The 21,956-nt window shown below is 35.5% G+C and overlaps 1 protein-coding gene across 3 annotated transcripts in view; it reads right to left on the minus strand.

Annotated features, from left to right (window-relative positions):
- Nucleotides 1-6,822: 6,822 nt before the first annotated feature.
- The window catches only part of SPOCK3 (SPARC (osteonectin), cwcv and kazal like domains proteoglycan 3), a 160,479-nt gene continuing 145,345 nt past the window's right edge, over nucleotides 6,823-21,956 (minus strand). For all 3 annotated transcript variants that reach the window (XM_041480140.1, XM_041480137.1, XM_041480138.1), the window contains 4 exons: nucleotides 17,364-17,585; nucleotides 10,828-10,890; nucleotides 9,553-9,690; nucleotides 6,823-8,545 (listed from right to left, as the gene is read on the minus strand). In XM_041480140.1, coding sequence (XP_041336074.1) covers nucleotides 8,376-8,545; nucleotides 9,553-9,690; nucleotides 10,828-10,890; nucleotides 17,364-17,585 — 593 coding nt within the window. In that variant the 3' untranslated portion in view covers nucleotides 6,823-8,375. The remainder of the gene's footprint in view (nucleotides 8,546-9,552; nucleotides 9,691-10,827; nucleotides 10,891-17,363; nucleotides 17,586-21,956) is intronic.

The following is a 21,956-nucleotide window of genomic DNA, read 5'->3' on the forward strand; positions in this document are numbered from 1 at the left end:
TGTTTTGTGATCCTGGAAAGAAGATGTCATTTGTAGATCAGGAGGAATGTATTAAAAAGTTGTGTTTTGGTTCTTTTCAACAGCTTCAGTAAGGAAAGTCAGCATCTACCATACGTTTTCATAGTTTGAAAAATAATTAGAAGTCACTTCCAGGAACAATGAACCAATAAACCCGAGCAATGCCTAGAAGCATATTTATAGAAAATAATTTTCTGAAAAAAAAGGGCAGTCTTATAGGTGTCATTAATGGCTGTTAATATTTCTGTTTACATGTTTGTGTAGTCCATGTGTTGACCTTTTGAATCTATTTTAGGGAAGAAATGACAGTACCTTGTCTAAAACCAGCATCTGGTCCAGTAAGATTGAGAGGGAAGTGCCAGATTAGCACTACAAATAGACCATACCCCGAAGAACATGTCATTGTAGGGGACAAAGTAACTCTTATCATAACCACTAATCATTTACATTTGTTTTCCTCTTTACTTTTTACTAGGTACTGTCTGCTAGACAGCACTGCAATGCACCTTTACTAAATCACAGCTGTTTGATGGTCTTCCATGGGGTAAAAGCAAAGCTCAGTGGACATCAGTTCCTTTGGTTCAATGCATCACATCTTAGATGCTCTGGTATTCTTATACTGAGTTGATGGTTATATTTTGTGGCATGTGAAATTGGTCCTACAGAACTCAAGGGAATGGAAGAAATTATACCGCAACATATTAACGCATGAATTAAACACTCAAAAAAAAAAAAAAATCACATGTTGAGAGTTATCCATTGCAATCACTGTCCTAAGGGAGAGTGACTGGAATACTTCCCATGAGTAAAAGGTAGCTTTGGCAATTTACAGATGTTTGCTCCCCGAGCTGGTAAATCCCAGAAGTGTTTAAATTAAATGTTGGCTACAGATTGATGCAGACAAAGGTCACAAAGCCAAAGTAAGTTAGGTAAAATTGGGAGGAGTAAGTACGGTGTGAGGCTTTCTCACCCTCAATATCTTACTCTTTTCCACAATTCTATGTTAGCAGTTTACTTTTTTTTAACACTTCTGCCTTGTTTTCTTCTCCTGTTTAAAATATTTTTTTTTTTTTAACAAGAGCTGGACCAAGAATGCTTCAGAAAAATGAGAAACAAACCTCACAAGCACAGTATTTATTTCTTTTTGAGATAGATAAAATGGCAGGGAAACAAGCAGCTGGCTATTTTGGGCTGGTACAACCAGGAGAAATGGAAAGTTGACACACCTGACAGAGCAAGTATCTTTTGTGAAGATGAAATACAAGCACCAGTGGGGCCACTGTTGTGGGACTATCCAGTCTGTTTAACCTCACTAAGCCAAAAGAAAAAAATCTTTCCCTTTCTTCCGCCACGCTTGGGCAAGCAAGAGCAGCAGCAGTACCACAAGCCCTTCAGCAGGCACATGCAGCTCCCCTTCAGCAGACACAGCCTGTGTACAGCCAGGTCCTCTGCGGCCAGGGCACAGCACAGCTCAGCCAGCGGGGAGGGCAGCAGAGATGAGCTGTGCCAGGCAGCACAGGTCTCCCAAACCCTGCCCTGCTCATGACAGCACCATTCACTCAAAGGACACGGGGGCTGCACAGCAAGATTCCTGTCTGCACGTAGAAAGAAAAAGACCTATTTCCATACAGCAGCAAATAATAGAAATTTTGTGCAATTTCATTCCTGCTGTTGAAGGTTATTAGGCCTTTTTTTCCCCATTGTTATGTAATGACATTCAAGAAGCAGTGGAGTGGGAGACAATTTAACACAAACTGACCTCTAATTAACAGACGCATTACAGATTTGAAAGGGGGGGGAAAAGAGAGATTCTTTCACTCACTTTCTCATTATAATTGAAATCTATGTATGGCCAGACAACGGCTAACCAGGTAGCTAACCATAGTGCTTATGGTCAAAGTCAGATCTATGAATCATAGGAGTGAATTGTATCAGGGGATCTACTCATTACCTCTTTGGCCTTATGACACCCCTTGTGTCAACACTGATGGTTTTTTATCTTTACAAAACTGATACAGGAAATTTACTTAGAAGGGATTACATTTTCTGCTGTTATTGCTGATTCAAATTAAAGCAACTAGGCAGAGAGATAAAATAGTAACACCATTTCCACTACATGAAAATCAAGCTATCTTAATGGACAAGAGATACAACTGTCAATGGTATTCCACTTTTATGTCAGAATCTGAGCAAATTACCATTTATATAAGGAAAAACTCTGGGCACTTCCTTGTACTGAGTCAAACAAGCATTTGTAATGGATATACTAAAGCACATCTGGACAAACACCTGCTATAAAACTCCTTCTGAGGAATGACAACGTGTCAGTAATGTCCTCAGCTTCTGGGCTGCTTAATGGTGCAATTCCTATAGATGCCACTGTGGGAACTGAACTCATCTCAGCATTTATGTGTAATTTCTGATGTGAAGATATGCTAGAAGGCTACATAGCCTAATAAAAACGTACGTGGTGAAATTATGAGGGGAAAGAGCAAGATGAATCCTCACGCTTTTTAATTCAGTGACAGGATCAGTCAGCTACTCAGATACCTAGATGCTATCCCAATGCTGTCACATTCTAATGCTTCTCCTGCCTTCTTTTCCTTTGAACTTGCCTTACTTTCAGCATTACTATCTTGGGTTGTTTTTTGGTTTGTTTTGGTTTTTTTTTAATTAGGAATTGTCTTCCCATGAGCAAAGATTATATTCAGGTATATTTTCAAGGCATTTAAACTATGGGTAGGTTTTATTTTCAAAATTATTAAGAGTAATCAGTCATCTAAATCATGCATTTGAAGCTGCTGTGTCTTCAAAAGAGCCTTCTTCCTATATTCTGGCAGGATTTCTAAGGACAGATCCTAGAGTTCTTACTGCTGAAGGCAGTAGTCCTGCTCAACATTTGATTTCCATCTTTCACTGGAAACTAGTCTATGTTTCCAAACACATGGGGAAATTGCGGGAAACAAGTTCACTTGCACATGAAGAAATACAGACTGGTAACATCATCTTGTGCTGCTGCAGTGTCATTTCACATTGTGCATACTCTGAGTTACACTAACCTATAAACTGGTGACATCCACTAATCACAATGATGACACAGCAGAGAGACACAAATCTTTGCTTTGCACAAATCTTCATCATACTAAGCAAACATGAAGACTTCCCAACAAAAAGTAAATACATAAACTTCCTACAGATACATTTGTTTTGTTCAGGTAGCTGCCACAGATGTTACAGCAGGAAGAATTCTTAAGCCACTTTTAACCATTTCACACTCAACACTAAAATGTATTGCCTCCTACGAACTGAGCATGGTTTTTACAGTAATGTTTTACTTTGGGTAAATTGGATTGGATTTTACTGGTGGCATCTGTAAAGCCATCTCTAAGTTTCATTCACTTCAATAACCAATGCTCACACTAAAAGAAACAAACAAAAAACTTCGCCCAGCATATTTTGGATTAAAGCAGGTTTCAGTTCCTTAACAATAATGCAGCACAATGGAATTATTGCACATTAATAAAATTTCCTACAGAAGTATAATAAAACTGAACAAGTTCAGAGGACATTTTGCATAATGCAAACAACCAATCAAAAGTGACTTATAGTGTACTTTCAAAGAACTGCATTATTCTTAAGAAATAAGGAAAATGAATCATGGCATTGTGACTGCAAAACCGGGTTCTTCCTATACATTGCTATTGCCAGGTGTTTTTTAGAGCAAGTGAAAAACTCAGTAATCTTTGCTAGCTTTCAAACAAAATCAACATATTTTAATAGTCAATACTCTCTTCTTAACCCCAGACTCAAGAAATCTTCTTGTGGCCCTCCAGTCCCCTCAGGCATACAGAATCAATCAGAAGCATTACATTTCCAGCAGAAGAGATCCAATCTCCTCTTCTTCACAGAGACCAAAGCCCAGCAGACAATCCCACAGAAACATGTCAATATGTTAAGTCCATGAAGTAAATAAACTATGAAAAGGAAAGGAACTGGAGAGTCTTCCCAAAAATGTGTATTTGACACCAATGACAAGACCGCTAGAGCAGACCCCTCGGTGCCTTGTGCTGGGTACAGCCAGCTTTTTCTAAGCTACACTTGCCTGATGAGCAGAATAATGATCTGAGTTGGAAGGATGTGTATTAATTTTTTAAAATTTATTTTCATTTTAGATTCAGCAGACTGCTGGATGCTTCACGAGTTTACAAAACAGCTGCAAATGTTGTGGGCAGAGAGGGTGAACAGGTGACGCCTCTGTTCATCTTGATTTTAACTGATAAATTTCAACCACCTCGGTAAAAATGGTTACAGGCATGAGCACCAGTTTTGTGCATATCCCTTTCTGAAGTTTTAATCAAATTTTTCCATTGAGTTGTGTGGAAAACTGGTAAAAAAATGTAAAATGTCTTGCACTATTATTAACACTATGGCAGGGAAATTCTTATTTTTAAAAATAGGCACAGGTATTTCACTCACCTTCAAGGAGACACATACTATGCAGAAGTCTCTTTTTCAGAATTTAGTTCAATTAGCATCTGAAACACAACAAAAAATTCACGTGGAAGTGTCATCTTTTAGGCTAGGCAGCTCTGCTTCCCATTCTTGCTCTGGTTCCTTAACTTCAGAGTAATTTCCACTGCCTTTTGACTGGATGAATTAACAAATTAGCAAACTGCACCCCTCCTGCACAAGTTCAGAGAAAGCATGCTAACAGAAATCCGGTTGTGACAAGAGGTTTAATTCAGCATATCCAGCATTGTATTTGCCTTCAGGAGGTGGCTGTTTTACAAAACTTGGTGTTTGAATTACTCACCCAGTGGCACCTGGTTAAGTCAGAGATTCTTCAAATCCATTGTATTCTTCTTCATGGTAATACCAATCTCTCTTCACATAGGAACTTGCTGACAAACTACTTTATTGTCCACTGCACTCGCTGAAATGAAATTGTGAATGATTTGCGACCAAAATACTTAAATTAGCTGAAAAAACAGTAAAAATAATTACAGTATTTATAAATTTGTGCTGCCACCACTTTATTTAAATCCAGTTTTCAAAAGCTTTTAGTAATTAGAAATATGTTCACTGCTTTCATGTAGAATCTGTAAATAAAAATACTTTTTAATTCCCTATGAAGCCTAAAGCTAATCCACATCCTGATAAACTTTTATTATTCTAGCCGGGCAGTGGAATTTTTAAGTAAGAATAAGCGAAATCCAGTTCTTGTCCATGTGCACAAAACAGGCAAATTTTTTCCTATTATCACTTTCATCCATCTTCCTCAGTCTTGTACAATAATCCAGTTTTCATATAAGCAAACTAATGACACTAATTAATTTCCTTCTAAACTAAGCAAATCTGTGCCTTGACCCAAAATACTTCTTTCAAAGACTACATAATATTTTATTGCATTGACCTTGGTATTCCTTACTTTTCAAAGAAACTGAGATTTATAATTCCACACATTCTCAGAAGAGCATAAGGATTAATCACTCTGCCTGAAAACCTCCAAATGTACATCCCAATCTTTGCCTATCTATAAATACATGCGTAGAACTGTGAGAACAAGAAAAAAACAACAAATGACAGCAACACTGTAAAAATAGTCAAGGGCTCCCAACTGCTTTCTGCATGACTGTAGTCATGAGGACAGACATCTGTGCAAATTCTTGCATTTTATGGAAAGCAGGAAAAAGCCTCTGAATGGTTTAGATATTCAGTACATTTACATTACCAGCATTTGCCTTTATTTATTCTAGCTGCTCCTGATAGCCTGCATTTCTTTAATGCAGGAAAGAAGCATGCAGTGAAGTAGTTTCCAGTTCCTCTGGTATTGTGAAAGGTAAGTATTAATCCACAGACACTTACCTATCTTTTACAAAGCAAAAGTTTTCAAGGGAAGATTTACACTGTATCAGCCTCTTTTCTGGCTTTTCCTCAGGAATATGTAACAATTGAACTTTTTGTTGTTGCTGTTTTAGTTTTAGACCACAAAAATAACCCAAAATTTTCCATATTCCCCACTGTCACTGCTCTTTAGTGAATTCAACTATCTTGACTTAGTTCTGAATTTATGCTAAGTAGTTTTAAAACTCATGGACTAAAATGCATCTATACTCCTCCTCTTTCAGTTCAGTGGGGAATTTTCAGGGAAGAAAGAATATAAACTTCTTTCAGGCTCTTCTGCATGACAGTTGTCTTCAGAAAGGTCTTCATACTGTAATCCCTTTAGACAAAACATATTATGAATTCTCTTTAATTCTAGTATCACAAGTTTTAATGAAATGCATTTTCAATTTGTCATCTAATAACCACTTGTCACATGCAAAAAACTCCCCACAACAGTACTTACTGCATCAGCCAATAATGACAACACATTTTCTTCAGCTTCTTTATTTAAAATCAGTATATATCAGTGAATTTCAGTCATAAGAAACTGCTCTTTGACAAAATCCCACTATCAGAATGGTAAACTCTTAACTGCCTTTATTTAAGAAAATAACACAACTATGCCCCACAAATTATGACCAAGCTTGAGAAGAATCTCTCTCTCTTTACCACGAAATGAAAACAATGTCATAAAAGTACATAACAAAGCCATAGAAAAATCAGGGAAATTACAGAAAATCAGAAGCTCCCTATGTGTTTTGCCCTATTCAAATATTTTAAATGAAAATAAAACATTAATGGATTTATTCAAATAAATACATATTTTAATAGGTAAAATGCATCTGAAACATGAATTCTTTCTGATTCTAAATTTCACACTACATCAAAAGTCAAAATGAAGGGCTATACTGGCCAAAGGTTGGTTACAAGAGTTTTTATTTTGCAAACTATACAGAAACAGTAAAAAAGAAAATGCATTATACTTTTCAATATTACATAAGATAAACATTAGATTTAGTATTTACTGTGTAGAAATTAATTCAAATAAGAATCTGATTTTCCTTTTATTAATGATGGGAAATCAGTGACTTATTTTTAAATTATACAACCTGCAGTAATACATTATACAGGTCATGTCAATTTTATTGTGGGCAGAAAGAAACAGATAGGATATGAATGAAGATGGTGGAGTCCCAAAATGTCTACACAATTAATTAACATGCTAACATAAATACAGTGATTAAAATAATTTTCTCTACAGTCAAATCTTAAGTGCTACTCTACACAATAAGTATAATCTAGACCACATGGTAATTACATAATAATAGGAAAAAAAATTAAAATAATCCATTTTCTTCATTCCAGCAGCAGTACCTATACTGGTATTAATTTGGTAATTGGGTGTGCTTAGCTATTGCCTAACATCCTATACTGGTATGCATGCTAAAACCTCTCTAGTCTATTTTGCAAGGCACCTTTACAATACGTTCTATTAGTTTCTGCACTAGTAACAGAAGACAACATGAATTAAGATAAGGAGCAAAACTATTTCCCCAAATAAGAAAATAAAAAGCATCATTATACATTTGTTAAAAACTACCTTGGGGCAAGTGACAATACTCTGAAATACAGTAATGTATAAAGGTAATAAATTTAAGCAAATCTTTTTCCCAATGTAAATACTTTACACTAGTCTGATTAGAGAGAAATACAGAGAAACCACAAAGGGTGAAGCAATGATTAAGTAAATAATGATAAAGCTTATATGACCTTGACATAAAACCAAATAAAGGGAGGACAAGAAAATTTTATAATTACAGAACTGGTGCTTGTCCATGCTACTGCTCTTGAAAAATCCTTTCAATAATCTAGCCATAGATTACTGAAAAAAATTTTCCTAATAAAAAACATAACTACAAATGCAAAGGAGGACTTTGCTACCGTTTTCCCTCCTGATTTTTCTCCATACCTTTGGTTAATTAAAGGCTGGTTGAGATGCTACTTGTGCACCAATGTTTTTCTACTGCGATACATTTCTGATTCATTAAATGGACAGTTACAGGGCCTAAAATACTGACGGAACTGAAGGTAAGTCACAGTATGCATTCTGAAGAGGACATGCACAGTTCCAAGTAAGGGCAAATATTTTTCAGCAGAATTTTGATGAGTCTGGTTGGGTTTCTAGTGTGTTTTGCACATATATATTTTCAGTAGCACACAACATTTTTTCTTCAGGCTAGAATTCCAATGTGTTTTCTTCAGCACAACAGAATTTAAAAACTCAAAAGCACATGATATTATTATTCTTATTTAAACAAAAAAAGTCTATGACTCCAGCTGCAATGCTTGAAATAATCATACAAAATATACATATTTGTTAGAACCCTTTTGATCTTGGAGAGCAAAGGGATTTTACGAAATATCATCTTGTGAAATTTAGAAAGGTACAACATAAGGACCTCCTAGTATTATCAAATATATCCATCATGATCATCGTCATCATCATCATCATCCCCTTCATCTTCATCATCATCTTCCATTTCATCTTCATCGTTCATTATTTCATCTTCATCATCTTCATCATCTGTCCATTCATGGAAATCACCAGAGGCAAAATCACCTGAAGTCTCTAAATCGATAGCTAAAAAGGTATGATAGTTATAGAAAAGCCTCACAAGGTACACTACATATTTATAGTACACTTTACATAATCATACAAAAGGCACACCAGAATATTTACTTTCAGGAAAACTACAGAGTGTTACATAAAAATAAAATAGAAATAATATGAAGATTCTTTTGTCATAAAAAATCCACCTCAATATTGAATTCATTTCTCAATATTAACAAAAGGAGACAAATTTCATGGATTTGTAGAACTACAATGAGTGCTAGGAACAAGTAAAAAAAATTAAGTCCAACTTACAGATGGCAATAAGGACTACTGATAATATACCCTGACTATTGTTCACTTCTTACATATTGTCTTGAACTATACCAAACTGTCCATTTATCCAGAAATGATCCTGGATCAGACGGACAATAGGCCTGAGCTTGTACCTCAAATACTGTGTACAATTTATTCTCTGCTTCAGGCTATATTCTTTTGTTGGAGAAGAAGTGAAAAGGAGTCATAAATGACTTTTTTTTTAAAGAAAGAGGAAAAACACTTTTTTTTTTTCATCTTTTATATCTGGGACATCAAATAAAGGTGACATGGGAATTCTTGGAAGAAGCTGCACAATGCTGTAGGAAGGCAAAAATAAGGGAAGATTTAGTGTGCTAAAAACTTTTGGCAATTCCCTCAAATATAAATTGAAAAAATGTCAAATCGAATTCACTTGCATGCTGATTACCCAAAGGAATTTTGTGAAACATTCTGGGACTTATCTAATGCTGCTCTAGAAAACTAATTTTTCCTGGATTTATATACACTATGCCAAGCACGTGTAAGGGGTCTATTAATAGTCCACAGTGAGTGGAGTTCCAAAAGTAATGCAATAACAATAACAAATTATAATTTTTTGGGTTTTGTATCAAAAGCCATGTAGTTGGGTCCCACGCTTCTTACTGAAGAAATTTAACCTGGCTGGCAATTAAAGGGAATAATTTCTCTAAACCAAACAGCTCAGAAGGTTCTTAACTCACCACATTCCGCTGCGCCATTTGTCCTGGATCCTGACACCTCATTCCCATATCTGTCCACACACCAGCACTGCCCGAGGCTTCCGTGGCACTGACTTGGCTTGTAATACCCATCCTCATCACAGAAGGGGATGTACTGCCCTGCAGGATAGATAGATAGACATATATATATACTGAATAAGTATATTAAAGCCCATGTCTTGGCCAATGTCACAACTGCCTTTTCTTGTTTCATCATTTCAGACTCTACACTGACTGCTTTAGCAGCACTAAATTCAGCTGACTCAAACTGAGTGAATGGATCAAATGTGGGAGGAAAAATATCAGTCTTGGACTGATTTCACAACATAAAGTGAGCGGTCTTCCTTTAAATTTTTTGTTGATCCTGTGATACATATTTCTTACTCCCTGAAAATCTCAGTCCAGAATTTCACTGCATTCTGGTGAAAAGGCTTAAATGTAGGACCTGCTCCTGAATGGGAAGTTGTATCATCTGTGGAGTACACACAAGTCTGAATAGTAAGGGCCAGACTTCCTGACTAACAAACTATCTACTACAAGGAGTTATTTGTGTTTAATATGTATTTTACAAACCACCACACACTAGTATTCAATTATTCCACCACAGAAGACAAATGCAGCAGAACACACCACAAAAACCGGCAAAAAATTAATACTAAATTTGCATTTATATGTACAAGAGGGGCTTGTTTTGGGAGGCAGTGACTTGCCTACAGCTGAATAACCCACTGTTTATCACTTGGACCAAGTGGAGACCACAATGAACAAAATATTCATACGAAAGCATTTGAAGTGTATAGTTCTTATTAGAAACCATCCTTACGAGAAATACAGTTTTGACTGCTTTGGGCCAAGCCTTTCATTTTACACAGTTTTCACAGAGTGGCTAGTGGTAAATGAAGACTTTACACTTCAGAAATATTGATGCAGTATAAACTGATTCACAACAAAGATTTCAATTACTTACAGAATATTACAGTTAAAGGATCAGCAGAAATACTACTTTAGGAGTACCTTATGCTGTCCCCTCCGTACTGTAAAAATGTACCTTCTATCAGGGTAATAAAACAGATGTAAGAGCTTTTGGTAGGTAACGTAATAAAACCAAGTTTAATAGCTTTCAAAAATTTCATAAATTTTGCTGCTGAGATTTACTGTGGTCTATCTTCATTGGATTAATATTGATTTTGTGTTGCTGTTTAACTAGGGTTATTTATGTAAGTAATAAAACCTTCAAAAGAATGATCTATGGCTCACCTAGGAGCTTCTTTCCTCCTTGCTGCTTCTGAATGTTACTGAGTTCTGTCTGGCAAGGTGGGTCTAAAAGGACATAAAAAATGTTAAACAGGTTACACAGTATCTAGGACAGAAAGCACATGACTACGTTTTCACAGTTGGCTATGTTGTAAGGTCACTCTAACTACTGATCTTAAGAAACACACACATCTGAAATAAAATAATTACCTTGCTACAGTTTCAGAACTACGAATCTGCACACCACCACGGATTTGTGCAGAACACCACACACGGTTAACTCATCTCCAAGTGAGCATCTAGTTACTAGTCTGGAGCATCAAGGAATGCTAGTCCAAAATAGTAACTCTATCACAGCCTACTTTATTGGTCTATAAAAATCTCTGCAACTGTGAAGCTTGCCTCATGTATTAGCTAAAAACAGGACAGATCTTTTAATTTCCTCCCTGTGTCCTTTTTAGAATTCATGTTCTAATTTTGTATTTCATACACTACACTAAGAAAGTAAGACCTTCTTCTTCACTGAAGTCTGCAAGATTCAGTGATTCTCTGGCAACAATTTAAGACTGGATCCCATAGGTATGAAGCCACATGTACAGCAAATTAACTTAAAAATGGAGGCCAAATTTTAGAAGGAGTTAAGAAGCAGAATATGTATTAAAAATCAGTTTTCCATTCTTCAGCTACAACCTATTCTACTTCTGAATAATTTCATTTTTTACTGTCCATAAAAGAAAGTCGCAGTATGCACCATGGATGGGAAGAAAATAAGATGTGAATGTGTTTGCATCACTGTTCAGTAAGTGAAAGACTCAGAGACAGCAAAGCACTAATTAATCTCTGAACACTGGCGCTGCATACCACATTAGACCATTATTAGCACCAGGGCATTTCTCATTCTGAACCAGCAACAGAATTACTGAGTTTACTCACAGGTGTCTTTAGCCTGCACCATTCCCAGACAAAATCTTACATTCCTTGAATATTAAATGCATTTTCCATTTTAGCAGACTCTGGTCATTTATAATACATCTTTGCCATGTACTTAACTCAAGGGTCCCTTTTTCCCCATGCAAATAGTAAAAGGTGTTCTGAGCTGGTTTAAAATGAGTAAGACTGGCCCAGCCCATTGATGCAGAGCACACGTAAGACCAGAACTCTGTCACTACGTAGGGCACTCTGGTGACAAAGGCCAAGATGAAGTGCGGATCAAAAATACACTTCTGGTGAACACAGAGCCTCGTGGCTGGCACGAGGAATAACCTTGTGGAATAATCTAGTTATTCCAACAGGCCTTTGGTATTACCTAAGAGAGTAAGTAAAAACTAGTATACAACAATAATCCCTTACTGGCAGCAGGCTGTTAATTTCTCTTGGTTGTACATTTTAAATAGCATTTACATATGCAATACATTTAAAGAAGCTTATCAATGTTCCCAGGGGCCTCAGCTCTGGTAGGCCTGGCCTCATACTAAATCTATAATGATTCTTTTTAGAGTGAAAGCCTTAAGGGTAGGCTCCACTTTCAAAACACTGTCAACAGAAGTCTTAATGCCAGAAGAAATTTTCAGGAGTTGTCTTTCCAGACAATGAACCAATTTCTCTGTGCGCTCTTGAAAAATCACTGAGATTTGACATGACTGGATGGGTATTGGATTTTAATAATTCAGTCTTTGACTACTTTTTGAGGCTACATGATTTACTTTTTTTGTTGTAAGAAGTACTTTGAGGATGATCATGCTCACTATTTCATTACCTTTGAAAATTAAGGTTTCTGTCTTTCCCAATATTTGATGATTTAAACTCTTAATTCTGAGGACCGATTCTTTCTTAAACTAAAGGTATTTTCTACTACCATTAATCTAATAAATGACAGTCATTTATAAGGATCTAGGAACAGGGTGGATTTGGCAGGGTTAGGTTAATGGTTGGGTAATGTCACAGAACCTTTCTTTTCTATTTTATTCTCTCCTCTCCTACAAAAGAGATGAGAAATATGCAGATGAAGAAGAACTAGTCATATAGGAAGAATACCTTTTTTTTCCATGAAAAATAATCCTAGATTAGAAGCATAGATATGCACACATGAGTACTAACATGTGGAAAAGTAAAAATTATGAATGATGCCTAAAGAAAAAAAACATCTTCTATTATAGCTATAAATCTTTGGTGGCATAATTACAAGAAGGAATACCATTAACCAAGAGGTAACATGGCAACATGAAGTAGTTACTTACCCAAAACACTTTTGTTCTAAGAAGTTAAGTCTTCAAGATTCACACTTAAGCTTTGCTTCTCAGGGCAAAAGCAGCAAAAACTCTTAACAATATTAAATCACGCTGGTGTTAAAACTATCAAAGAGAATGGCAGGCTAGAAGTTCAACCAATCCCTTTTGGCTCACAGCACATTCTTTTTCCTCTGTTTCCAAATCATAATGCCTCCCTCTTTATTTGCAGGTTAGTTCCTAAGTTTGTAAAGGGTTTTTTTTGGATTTCTGAAATTATTTTTATAAAAAAGCAGTCACTGGAAAACTCCTTGAGCCAAGGAGGAAAAAAAAATCCTTTACAAAAATCAGGGTTGTAGTTTCTCTTGAAATAGCAATGAATCTGACATCAGTCTGTCTGAGAATCTGAATACAAATAAGGTACCTAATTATCTTCATCCTTAATCTACTTTCACAGATGTGGCAGGAATTGTCCTTCTGATAATACCAGTGCATGGCTAGGAGTGAATCATGAACCACACAACACCAGCCATTCACAGTTTGTCAGTTCTCAGAGTACTGCTGCACACCAGAGTATCCAACACAATAATGCCGTCCCTTGAGACTCCAATATCCAGTCATGTCAAGAAGTGCTTCAAGTCTAGCACAATTAAGCTTTGATTTACCAAAACAGCACATTAACAGATCAACTGGAGTCAAACTGGTAGGTTTGAAAAAGGAAGTCTATGACTTTTAACAGACAGGAGCTAGTACTCAAGGAGCTATTATTCACACAGTGAGCCTCCAGCTTTCAAGGATTCTCCTTCTTACTCAAGAACAAAACAGTGATTTTTCACCAGTCAAGTAGATAATATTTGGCAGAGCCCTTAAGTTCTGGAATATGATCCACTGCAGATAAGGCTGCAGTGACATCTTGCCTGTACTTGGCATCAAGCATTATAATTGTTGGACATCCAAGGTTTGTACTTCAGGGATCTGAAACATCAATACTACAATTCAAGAAGTCTGCCTGGGAATCTCATGATCATAATTTATCTTGATAAAAGCATGTTACATCTTCATTTGTGACTATCTATAAATATATTTGAAGTCCTTGCAATCTTAAGACTGGCAAATACAAATCATGATAATCATCATTCTTCTATAAGAGGTACTGTTTATAAAGTGATGAAGGTATCTTCCAGGTATGACAGAGAAGAGCCTCTAAGAAAACGCATCTAGAGAAGTGCTGGACTAATAGCTCCATGCAGAGGCCTGTAGTAGAGAAACACTTTGCTGCTAAGCATTAATACTGTCAGCAAAATTGGCTACTCCCCTTCTCTGAATCAGTGATGCAACAAAACAAGGCTGCAGTAATCAATCAATGATTGGCAGAAAAAAAATTCAGCCAAAAAAAGGCCAACATTGCAAAGGCCTCAGCATTTCAGCAAGCACTGAAGTGTCATGTTAGCATTGAACAACTAAGGAAGTAAGTTCTGAAGATGGGTGCTGAAACACTTGCATGGACTGTTGAAACTAGAGGACCATAGTGACCAAAGCATACAGAAAGACTTGCAAAGAGAACTGGCACAGTGCAGATTTTGATGTATTGCAGAAATGCATTTTAATGCCTTGGATAATCCTCAGAAATACTAAACTACATTTAAGGCAGAGTAAGGGCAACAAAAAATGCAATAAGCATCACTGGACTGTACCTAAGTGTTTAACCATTAGTCAAGGCCAGACAACTAGTACAGGAAGATCATCTTCTCCACAAGAAAGATCTGACCTCAGGATTCATAAAAATGTTGCCTATATTGACTAGAAGTTGTCAGCAACGTTCAGTAATAGGTCTAGTGTAGTGTAATCAAGCAGAAAGAAAGAATGAAGAAGAGTTTCAAGTGCTTGTCTCATGCAGTCTTGCATGGTAAAACTAAGATCAAAGACCACAAGGGCTTCTCAGGTAATGACTCAAGATAATACTATGCACTTTTAAAAAGCACAATGAAATTGCTATCCCAGTATGATACATATGGTTGACTAAATTTTGTATTCCCTTTAGAACAACACTAATCAAGAAGAGTACTGTAAAACCACTGATCTGCCCAGAAAGCACTAAGCTCAATGAATACAGAGAACTGCTCTACATGGCTTGAAGCATTCTGTTAATATCAACTTATTTTAATAAACATCAGAAAGAAGCTGCTGAATTTCTCAGCTTTTCCATCTCCTTGCTATTAATAGCAAAGGCTTAGTTAAAGGCCTTATTTAGATCATTCCATCAAGTAAAACATAACCAGAAATGAATATATTCCACAATTCATCATAACAATGCCAATTACAGAGAATTCAACTAATACACTAGGGAAGTAGGGCTCAGACAGTTGTGCAACAGCTAATAATAAGACATGACAAAAGAAGACTAGAAGATTTTTTTCTCCTTACACCAAAAAATGGAGAATACAGATTTTGATGTCATCGTTAATTTCAAAGGATGAAGTGCATGTTTAATGTGCAAGGGTTGCTGAAAACTCAGATTTCACTTCATATACAATGTTTAGGAGATATATTTTTATTATATACTCAAACACACTGTGGTGTCCAAGACTATCTAATCTGTTTGAAATCAGCACCTTATCTCAACACCATTATCAAGACAGTGAGGAAATTGGTAAAAAGGGGAAGAAAAGCTTGATAATGTTGGATTCTGCAATGTAAAGAATCAGTGTCACTGAAAGATGGATCTGCTGGGGTACCATTAATCAAGTTCCGCAGAGTTTAGATCAGTCTTTACAATACCATCCTCAGGTTCCAACAGCACACTGAGCAAATATTATGCACAATATGTGTTTATTACATAAGAAAATGCAAAACTACTTGAAACTGATCTGTGGAATGGTTTTCTTAATGCCCTGGTTATGCCATTCTATGAAATTGTTGGAAAAAACTTGGACCATAGTGGGACACATGTAATTTTCTCTATTTCCTCTGGCAACAGGAAAGAATTATACTGCCCTCCAAAGACTAAGAGTACTTATATATTAAGCTGAAATTATTATGGTTGGTTTTTTTATTTTTTTATTTTTATTTTATAGTCAAATGAACAAAATGTTAAGTTCTTTAAGAGCTGCATTACTTATGGGATGGGTTATTTTTAATTTGCTAGTATTGGTAGCAGTACATACATGCTTATAAAAAAAGAATCACACAAAAGTTATTGTTCTATTATAAAACAAACAAGGTGTTTTGAAAGTTTAAATGTTAACTTTTTAACAAGGAAGTTACCAAAGAAAAGATATCTGCTATTTAGTATTTATCTGCAGAAGTACAGCTTTATTTTTACTTAGATTTACAACTGGCCGATGCAGCATGATAAAAACCTTTATTTCCACAGAAATCAGAATAAAACCATAAATGTTGAATGCTAATGAGAATTTACCATGAGAGTTTTAAGGGTACAAGTGAGAATTAAAAACTGATACTAAAACTTTCAAAAAGGCTGAATTAGCTTAGCAAACTTTCCACCAAATCAGTTTTATCTCCTCTATCAGCAATAGAAATTTGAACCCTAGTTGCTGTTTATCCTTTAGAAAAACTCTCTCATGTTAGTAAGGAAAATGCAGGGGTTATTCTGACCAATTGCAGACAATATTCAATGAGTGAATTCCTTGATACATACAATTCCTTGATACATTACAACTAGCTTGACTATATAATTTACATGATGTCTCACCAATGTCTAAAATTGTTATATATCCCTCAGGAAAATAATGCCTATAGGTTGTGTTTATTTGTCTAACCAAAATCACACCAGAACATTAACAAGAGACTCAACTAGGCAATAAAAACCAACTGGTTTTAGTTCTAAATGACTGCAAATAACTTTATCCATAATGTTCATTCAGCTATTTTATTAGGCTCACTGAACATTAACATAACCAACATTAGCAATAAAAAAAGTTTATTTTATAATGTAGGCAAAGTAGACTGGGAAAGAAATAATTTAAGTAATTTTGTTCTTTATTTTTATCTATTTCCTTCCACATACATACTAATTTTTGGCATATGGAACAATATAGCTGTAAAAGCATTAGTGGCAGTGTTGCACTTTATTTAGAAACCTTGAATTTCTAGCAAGCCTTCAGCTTTAGTCATTTGGCTATTTTGTTTGTTTGAGGGTTTTTTACTTCATTTTAGGTATTCACCATACGTCACAAACCTTAACACAAATTCATTGCTTGTAGTTCACTGTAATCTTCTTAATATGTTAAAAAAAAGATAAAGCCCAACAAAAAGGTCAGACATATACATATGCAGGATGATCTCATCTTTTACCTTGCTGTCTTTGGAAGCAGTAGCACCACTCATTGTTGGATATCAAACTGTCTTTGTATGTGTCACAAGAATTGAAGAATGCCCTGGTGCATGGCTCGTTCTTGTCAAGGTAAATGCTTCCAAGTTCTGACTGGTCCAACAACAAGTCATAGTTCGTATCAAGCCTATTAAACATCCAGCCCAGGGAGTCTTTGCAAATTGGCAAAATGCTGGTATCAAATCCTAAGAGACAAAACAAAAATAATCAAAACTATATAGGAGGAAAGCTGGAGCAGCTGCTGATCCTAGCCACCAGAAAAGAATGCTGCATCATGGAAATAGCTCTGGTGGTACATAGATGCCACAAATAAACAGTGTATGCTATTGAAACACACATAGAAATTATATGTCAGATTCACTTTTAAAGTCACTAAATTAATCTGCTAAAGAAATCAATCCTACAGTCAGCCTCAAAACATTTAGAAATATGAGTTTTCATGTCAAATGTTATATATATATATAGCACACATATTATGTACAGTAATAAATGATAGATAATGATTTCCTGGAAAAAATACTGATGAGGAATTTAAATGATATTACAAATCAGGAGAATGAAATTTAAGTGGTTTGCAAAGTTTACAGAACTAAAAAGAGAACAAATTCCAGGTAACTTGGAGTCCCTGCTTGAGTTTTGGTTTTTGTTTTTTTTTTTGTTCTGATAACATACATTTAAATCTATGAAAAAGGAACATGATAGTCAGTCTCAGCAATGCTTTGAAAACTGTATTTTATCTTTACATGGTGTACTTTCTGTCTTGGAGGAGGCGATGTAAAAGATGACTGCTAAGAGCAGCCAGCTGCCAGTACCATACTTACCTAACCAGCTTGCATCTTCCTAAAACACTGCTTGAAAAAATGGCCAAATGGAACAGGCTGAGCTAATTATTCCTGTAGCCAGACCTCACACCTCCTATTTAAGTTTCCTGCATGAACTTTAAAGTACATGCAGACTTGCCTATGGACACAAAAGGGAAATGCAGAAACCACCAGGGCTCTTGCCTGTGTCAAAGCTGTGAGCTGCAGATGATACAAACACCATCTTTTTCTGCTCCATGTGCTGTGGGTCACGCCACAAGTCCATGTGGCCAGGCAGTTGAGCACACAGCCTAATACAGAGCAAGATTTAGTGCTACTAAACATCATTCTTCTCGAAACTGTCAAGTTAAAAATGAGCACAAAAAAAAATTCAATTGTTATAAATGGCTACAGAAAAGTTGACATGAGAGCCCACAGGAATTCCCAATTTCTATTGCTGTAGAAAATCAAGCCTGCCTGCATTTTTTACTGGTCTGACAACAGTAAAGAAATCAGAAAAGTGCTTCTATACTCCTAAACAGGTTTAATCCAGTAATTGCATTTAGAAGTCATTAGATGTCCTTTTAGATATATATCTATACATGGAAATGCCTATTCTGTGGTAGAATGACCATTTCAGAAAGGAAAAAAACCTGATAGCATCAAAACTCCCTGTGCAAGTTAGACCAACATATAAAATCCCTTTCCCATGAATTCTAAATTAACTATGATTTTTCAACAGGGTTATTTCACTTTTTCTAGTTCCCTGATATCTGTTGCATTAATTATGATTCTAGTTTGATAGAAAGAAGACCAAAAAAAAGCAAGAAAATTTAAGCAAGCTATTACCTATTTATTAAGTTTTCATGTATTTAACACAATTTAAAAACATACCCAAGCATTCAGCCAAATATCTCTTTCCCTTCCTCTTTAGCTCCTGACAAAACATCAGGACAAAACTTATTTTCTGTGGATTATGAAGAGCAGTGAGATACAGGACCCAATGAATGAATAAGGATATAGAGTAAATGTCTTATGCAACCTCATCTGTAAAAGGTATCAAAATTATTCAAAAGGTGTCTCCGATTAGAAAAAATTTGGAAGATTCCCCCATCTTAAAACATTTTTTTCTAATGATTAATGTTCAGTGTAACATTATTTACTTGTAAGGTTCTGTTCCTGAAGGTCTCTTAACACCTTCTCTCTTAATTCTGCTTTTAGCCAGAGATCCTCCTCATGACCTTGGTTATCAAAAGAGATCAATGTGATACATACTTCTACCTACCCTGCCTTTTGTGTACCTGCATAACAGGAGAAATTACTCTTGTACTCACAAATTATTTCTCTGGCCAGCTCACCCAACTCTAATAGATAGGGCAGAAATAGAGCAATTATGATTTTAATTAGTAAGATGTCAACTAGAAGGGAATTTAAGATAAAAACCACTTTAAAGGTGTATTTAAGGATAGACCTTGTGGGCCAAAGTAACTGAAGACAATACCAGTGCATGTGGAAATTCCAGCCTAATTTTATTGAAAGAGGCACCACTTTCCAGCTCATAAAATATTTTTAAATTAGCATTTGTGGTTCCTGTTGTCAAAGCTCACAATGTATTTGTATTTTAGGATACTAGAAGACAGTTTTATGTTTTTAATAAACTATACTAAGAAAAAGCAGAAACCCTCCAAACATCTACTTATTTTACAGAAAAAGCTGAGTTGGAAGGGACCCACAAGGATCATTGAGTCCAGCTCCTCAGTCAGCTTCAAACTATACTCTAAGAAGAAATAAATTTCTCTGAAGAACAGTGAAAGAGAACTGAACACAGAACTGAACATTTCAAAGGTGTACACACCACTAAATTAAGGTTGGAACAATACTATACAACTGCATAAGATTTTTTCCCTCTCTTTTTCTTGATTTCCTTAACTATCATTAGCCTGTGACTGGAGCTCATCCTCTGCTCCCATTCCTCAATTCTTTTCTCACTTCTTTCTATATAGCTTTTAGATTTTTTTTAAAAAAGTGATCAGCACCTTCCCTATTACATGTTTCATAATTAAGGACAAAGCTTGAAGTTAAAAAAATTGCATTGGAGTCAGCAATATAATTAAAATGCAGATAATTTTATTACAGATCACTGATACCAACAGGATAGGATCAGAAAAGTGTTATTATGTTCTAATTATTTTCAATAAATTCTGTCAAAGTTCAACATAACTACAATTGAATATTTAAATATAGAGTATGAAGTCTGATATTCATGACATACTCCCCCTAGAAGATCGGAATATATTATTTTGGTACACCAGAACTAATAAACTTCTTCAAACAGTAACATTTTATGTAAGAAAAGCTTACATTTATTAAAACTCTCATAACCTATCTGTTAAATAGCATCAGATACTGGAGGGAAAAAGCACTGTGGATCATGGGGTCTAACCTTCTAAATAACTGCATGATTTAATAATTTCTAAAACTGATTATGTTTTATCTTGAAAGTAATTTATGTTTCTTTTTTCAGAGTTCAACTCTGAAGTAGTTTGTATTCTCATTTACAGTCCAGCTATATTTGTTGTTGTTATCACTCATTTTTTGTTCTTCCTCTTGTCGACTATATACAACTCTAGTGTTTTAAATAGAGAAAAAATCACATTTCTTCTTAGTTTTCATTGGTCTTGTTTCATCAAGCTTAAGTCTTCCACAACCATCAGTCACTGCAATATAGAAATGTCTGAAATCTAGGTAAAATATTAGTTTTGCTCAGACAAATAAAATAAACAAAAATGGCTCAAGTATTTCAGAGGTAAACCAGTCAGGTGTTGATAGAGATAGAGGTAGCTTTGTTTTATATAAAATGGAGCACTCCACCTCTTCCAGAACTACTACACCACAAAAAGATCATCACTTCAGGTCTATATACACCCTATCAACTCTTTTAGAGATTATTGTGGTAAAATTCTTGGTCCATTTCAAAAGAACTTTTACTGAACTGTCCAAACTTAAAATTATCAGAAGTACTTTCTCTCAACAATGACTTGCTTCCTTTATTATAGTATTGATAAAATAATACATCTTGAAGGCGATATACTTGGGTAAAAGAGTCAGAAAAGCCTTGAAGGTCATATCTAGAGTTTAATATCTGCTACCATGGTTTGACACGTGAAGGCATCAGTTGGTACAGAACTAAGAATCAAAAATCACCTGGTGACCTAGACGTAGGAAATTACTGCCCAAATCACATACTGCATATATTATCACTTGGAACACCATGTAGAATGCTGGTTTTACACATTTTTCACAGTTGTAACACAAAGCAATAAGCAGAAACTAAGGAATAATTAGTATAATTGAATGATAGTAATTTATTCTTGATGATTAAGTATCAGGACATTATGCCAAGGAGTGCAAAAACTGCTGCTCAGATGACTAAATTATGAAAGATGTTTTTCTCTTTCATTTTAGCCACATACTCAAAATCTATTTCCATATAGCATAATGAAGTGAAATTTTATGCAGCTATTTCTGAACACTATCTAAAAAATATGAAGTACCAGCTCATGCTCTTTTCCTGGTCCAAATAATTCCAAAGGAAAAATTATTAAGAAATATAACCATCCTCCATGGCTTACATACTGGGCTTTCAAAACACTTGCTCAAAAGCAACTCACAGAAATGCTCCTCTTTTCTGGTTATTTCTCTGGGGAGAATTTCAACTCTTATCTGCCTACCAAGGCAAAACTATTGTTTGCTTGC

Source organism: Pyrgilauda ruficollis, unplaced genomic scaffold (assembly GCF_017590135.1).
Source record: "Pyrgilauda ruficollis isolate IOZ18807 unplaced genomic scaffold, ASM1759013v1 scaffold5, whole genome shotgun sequence".
NCBI lineage: Eukaryota > Metazoa > Chordata > Aves > Passeriformes > Passeridae > Pyrgilauda > Pyrgilauda ruficollis.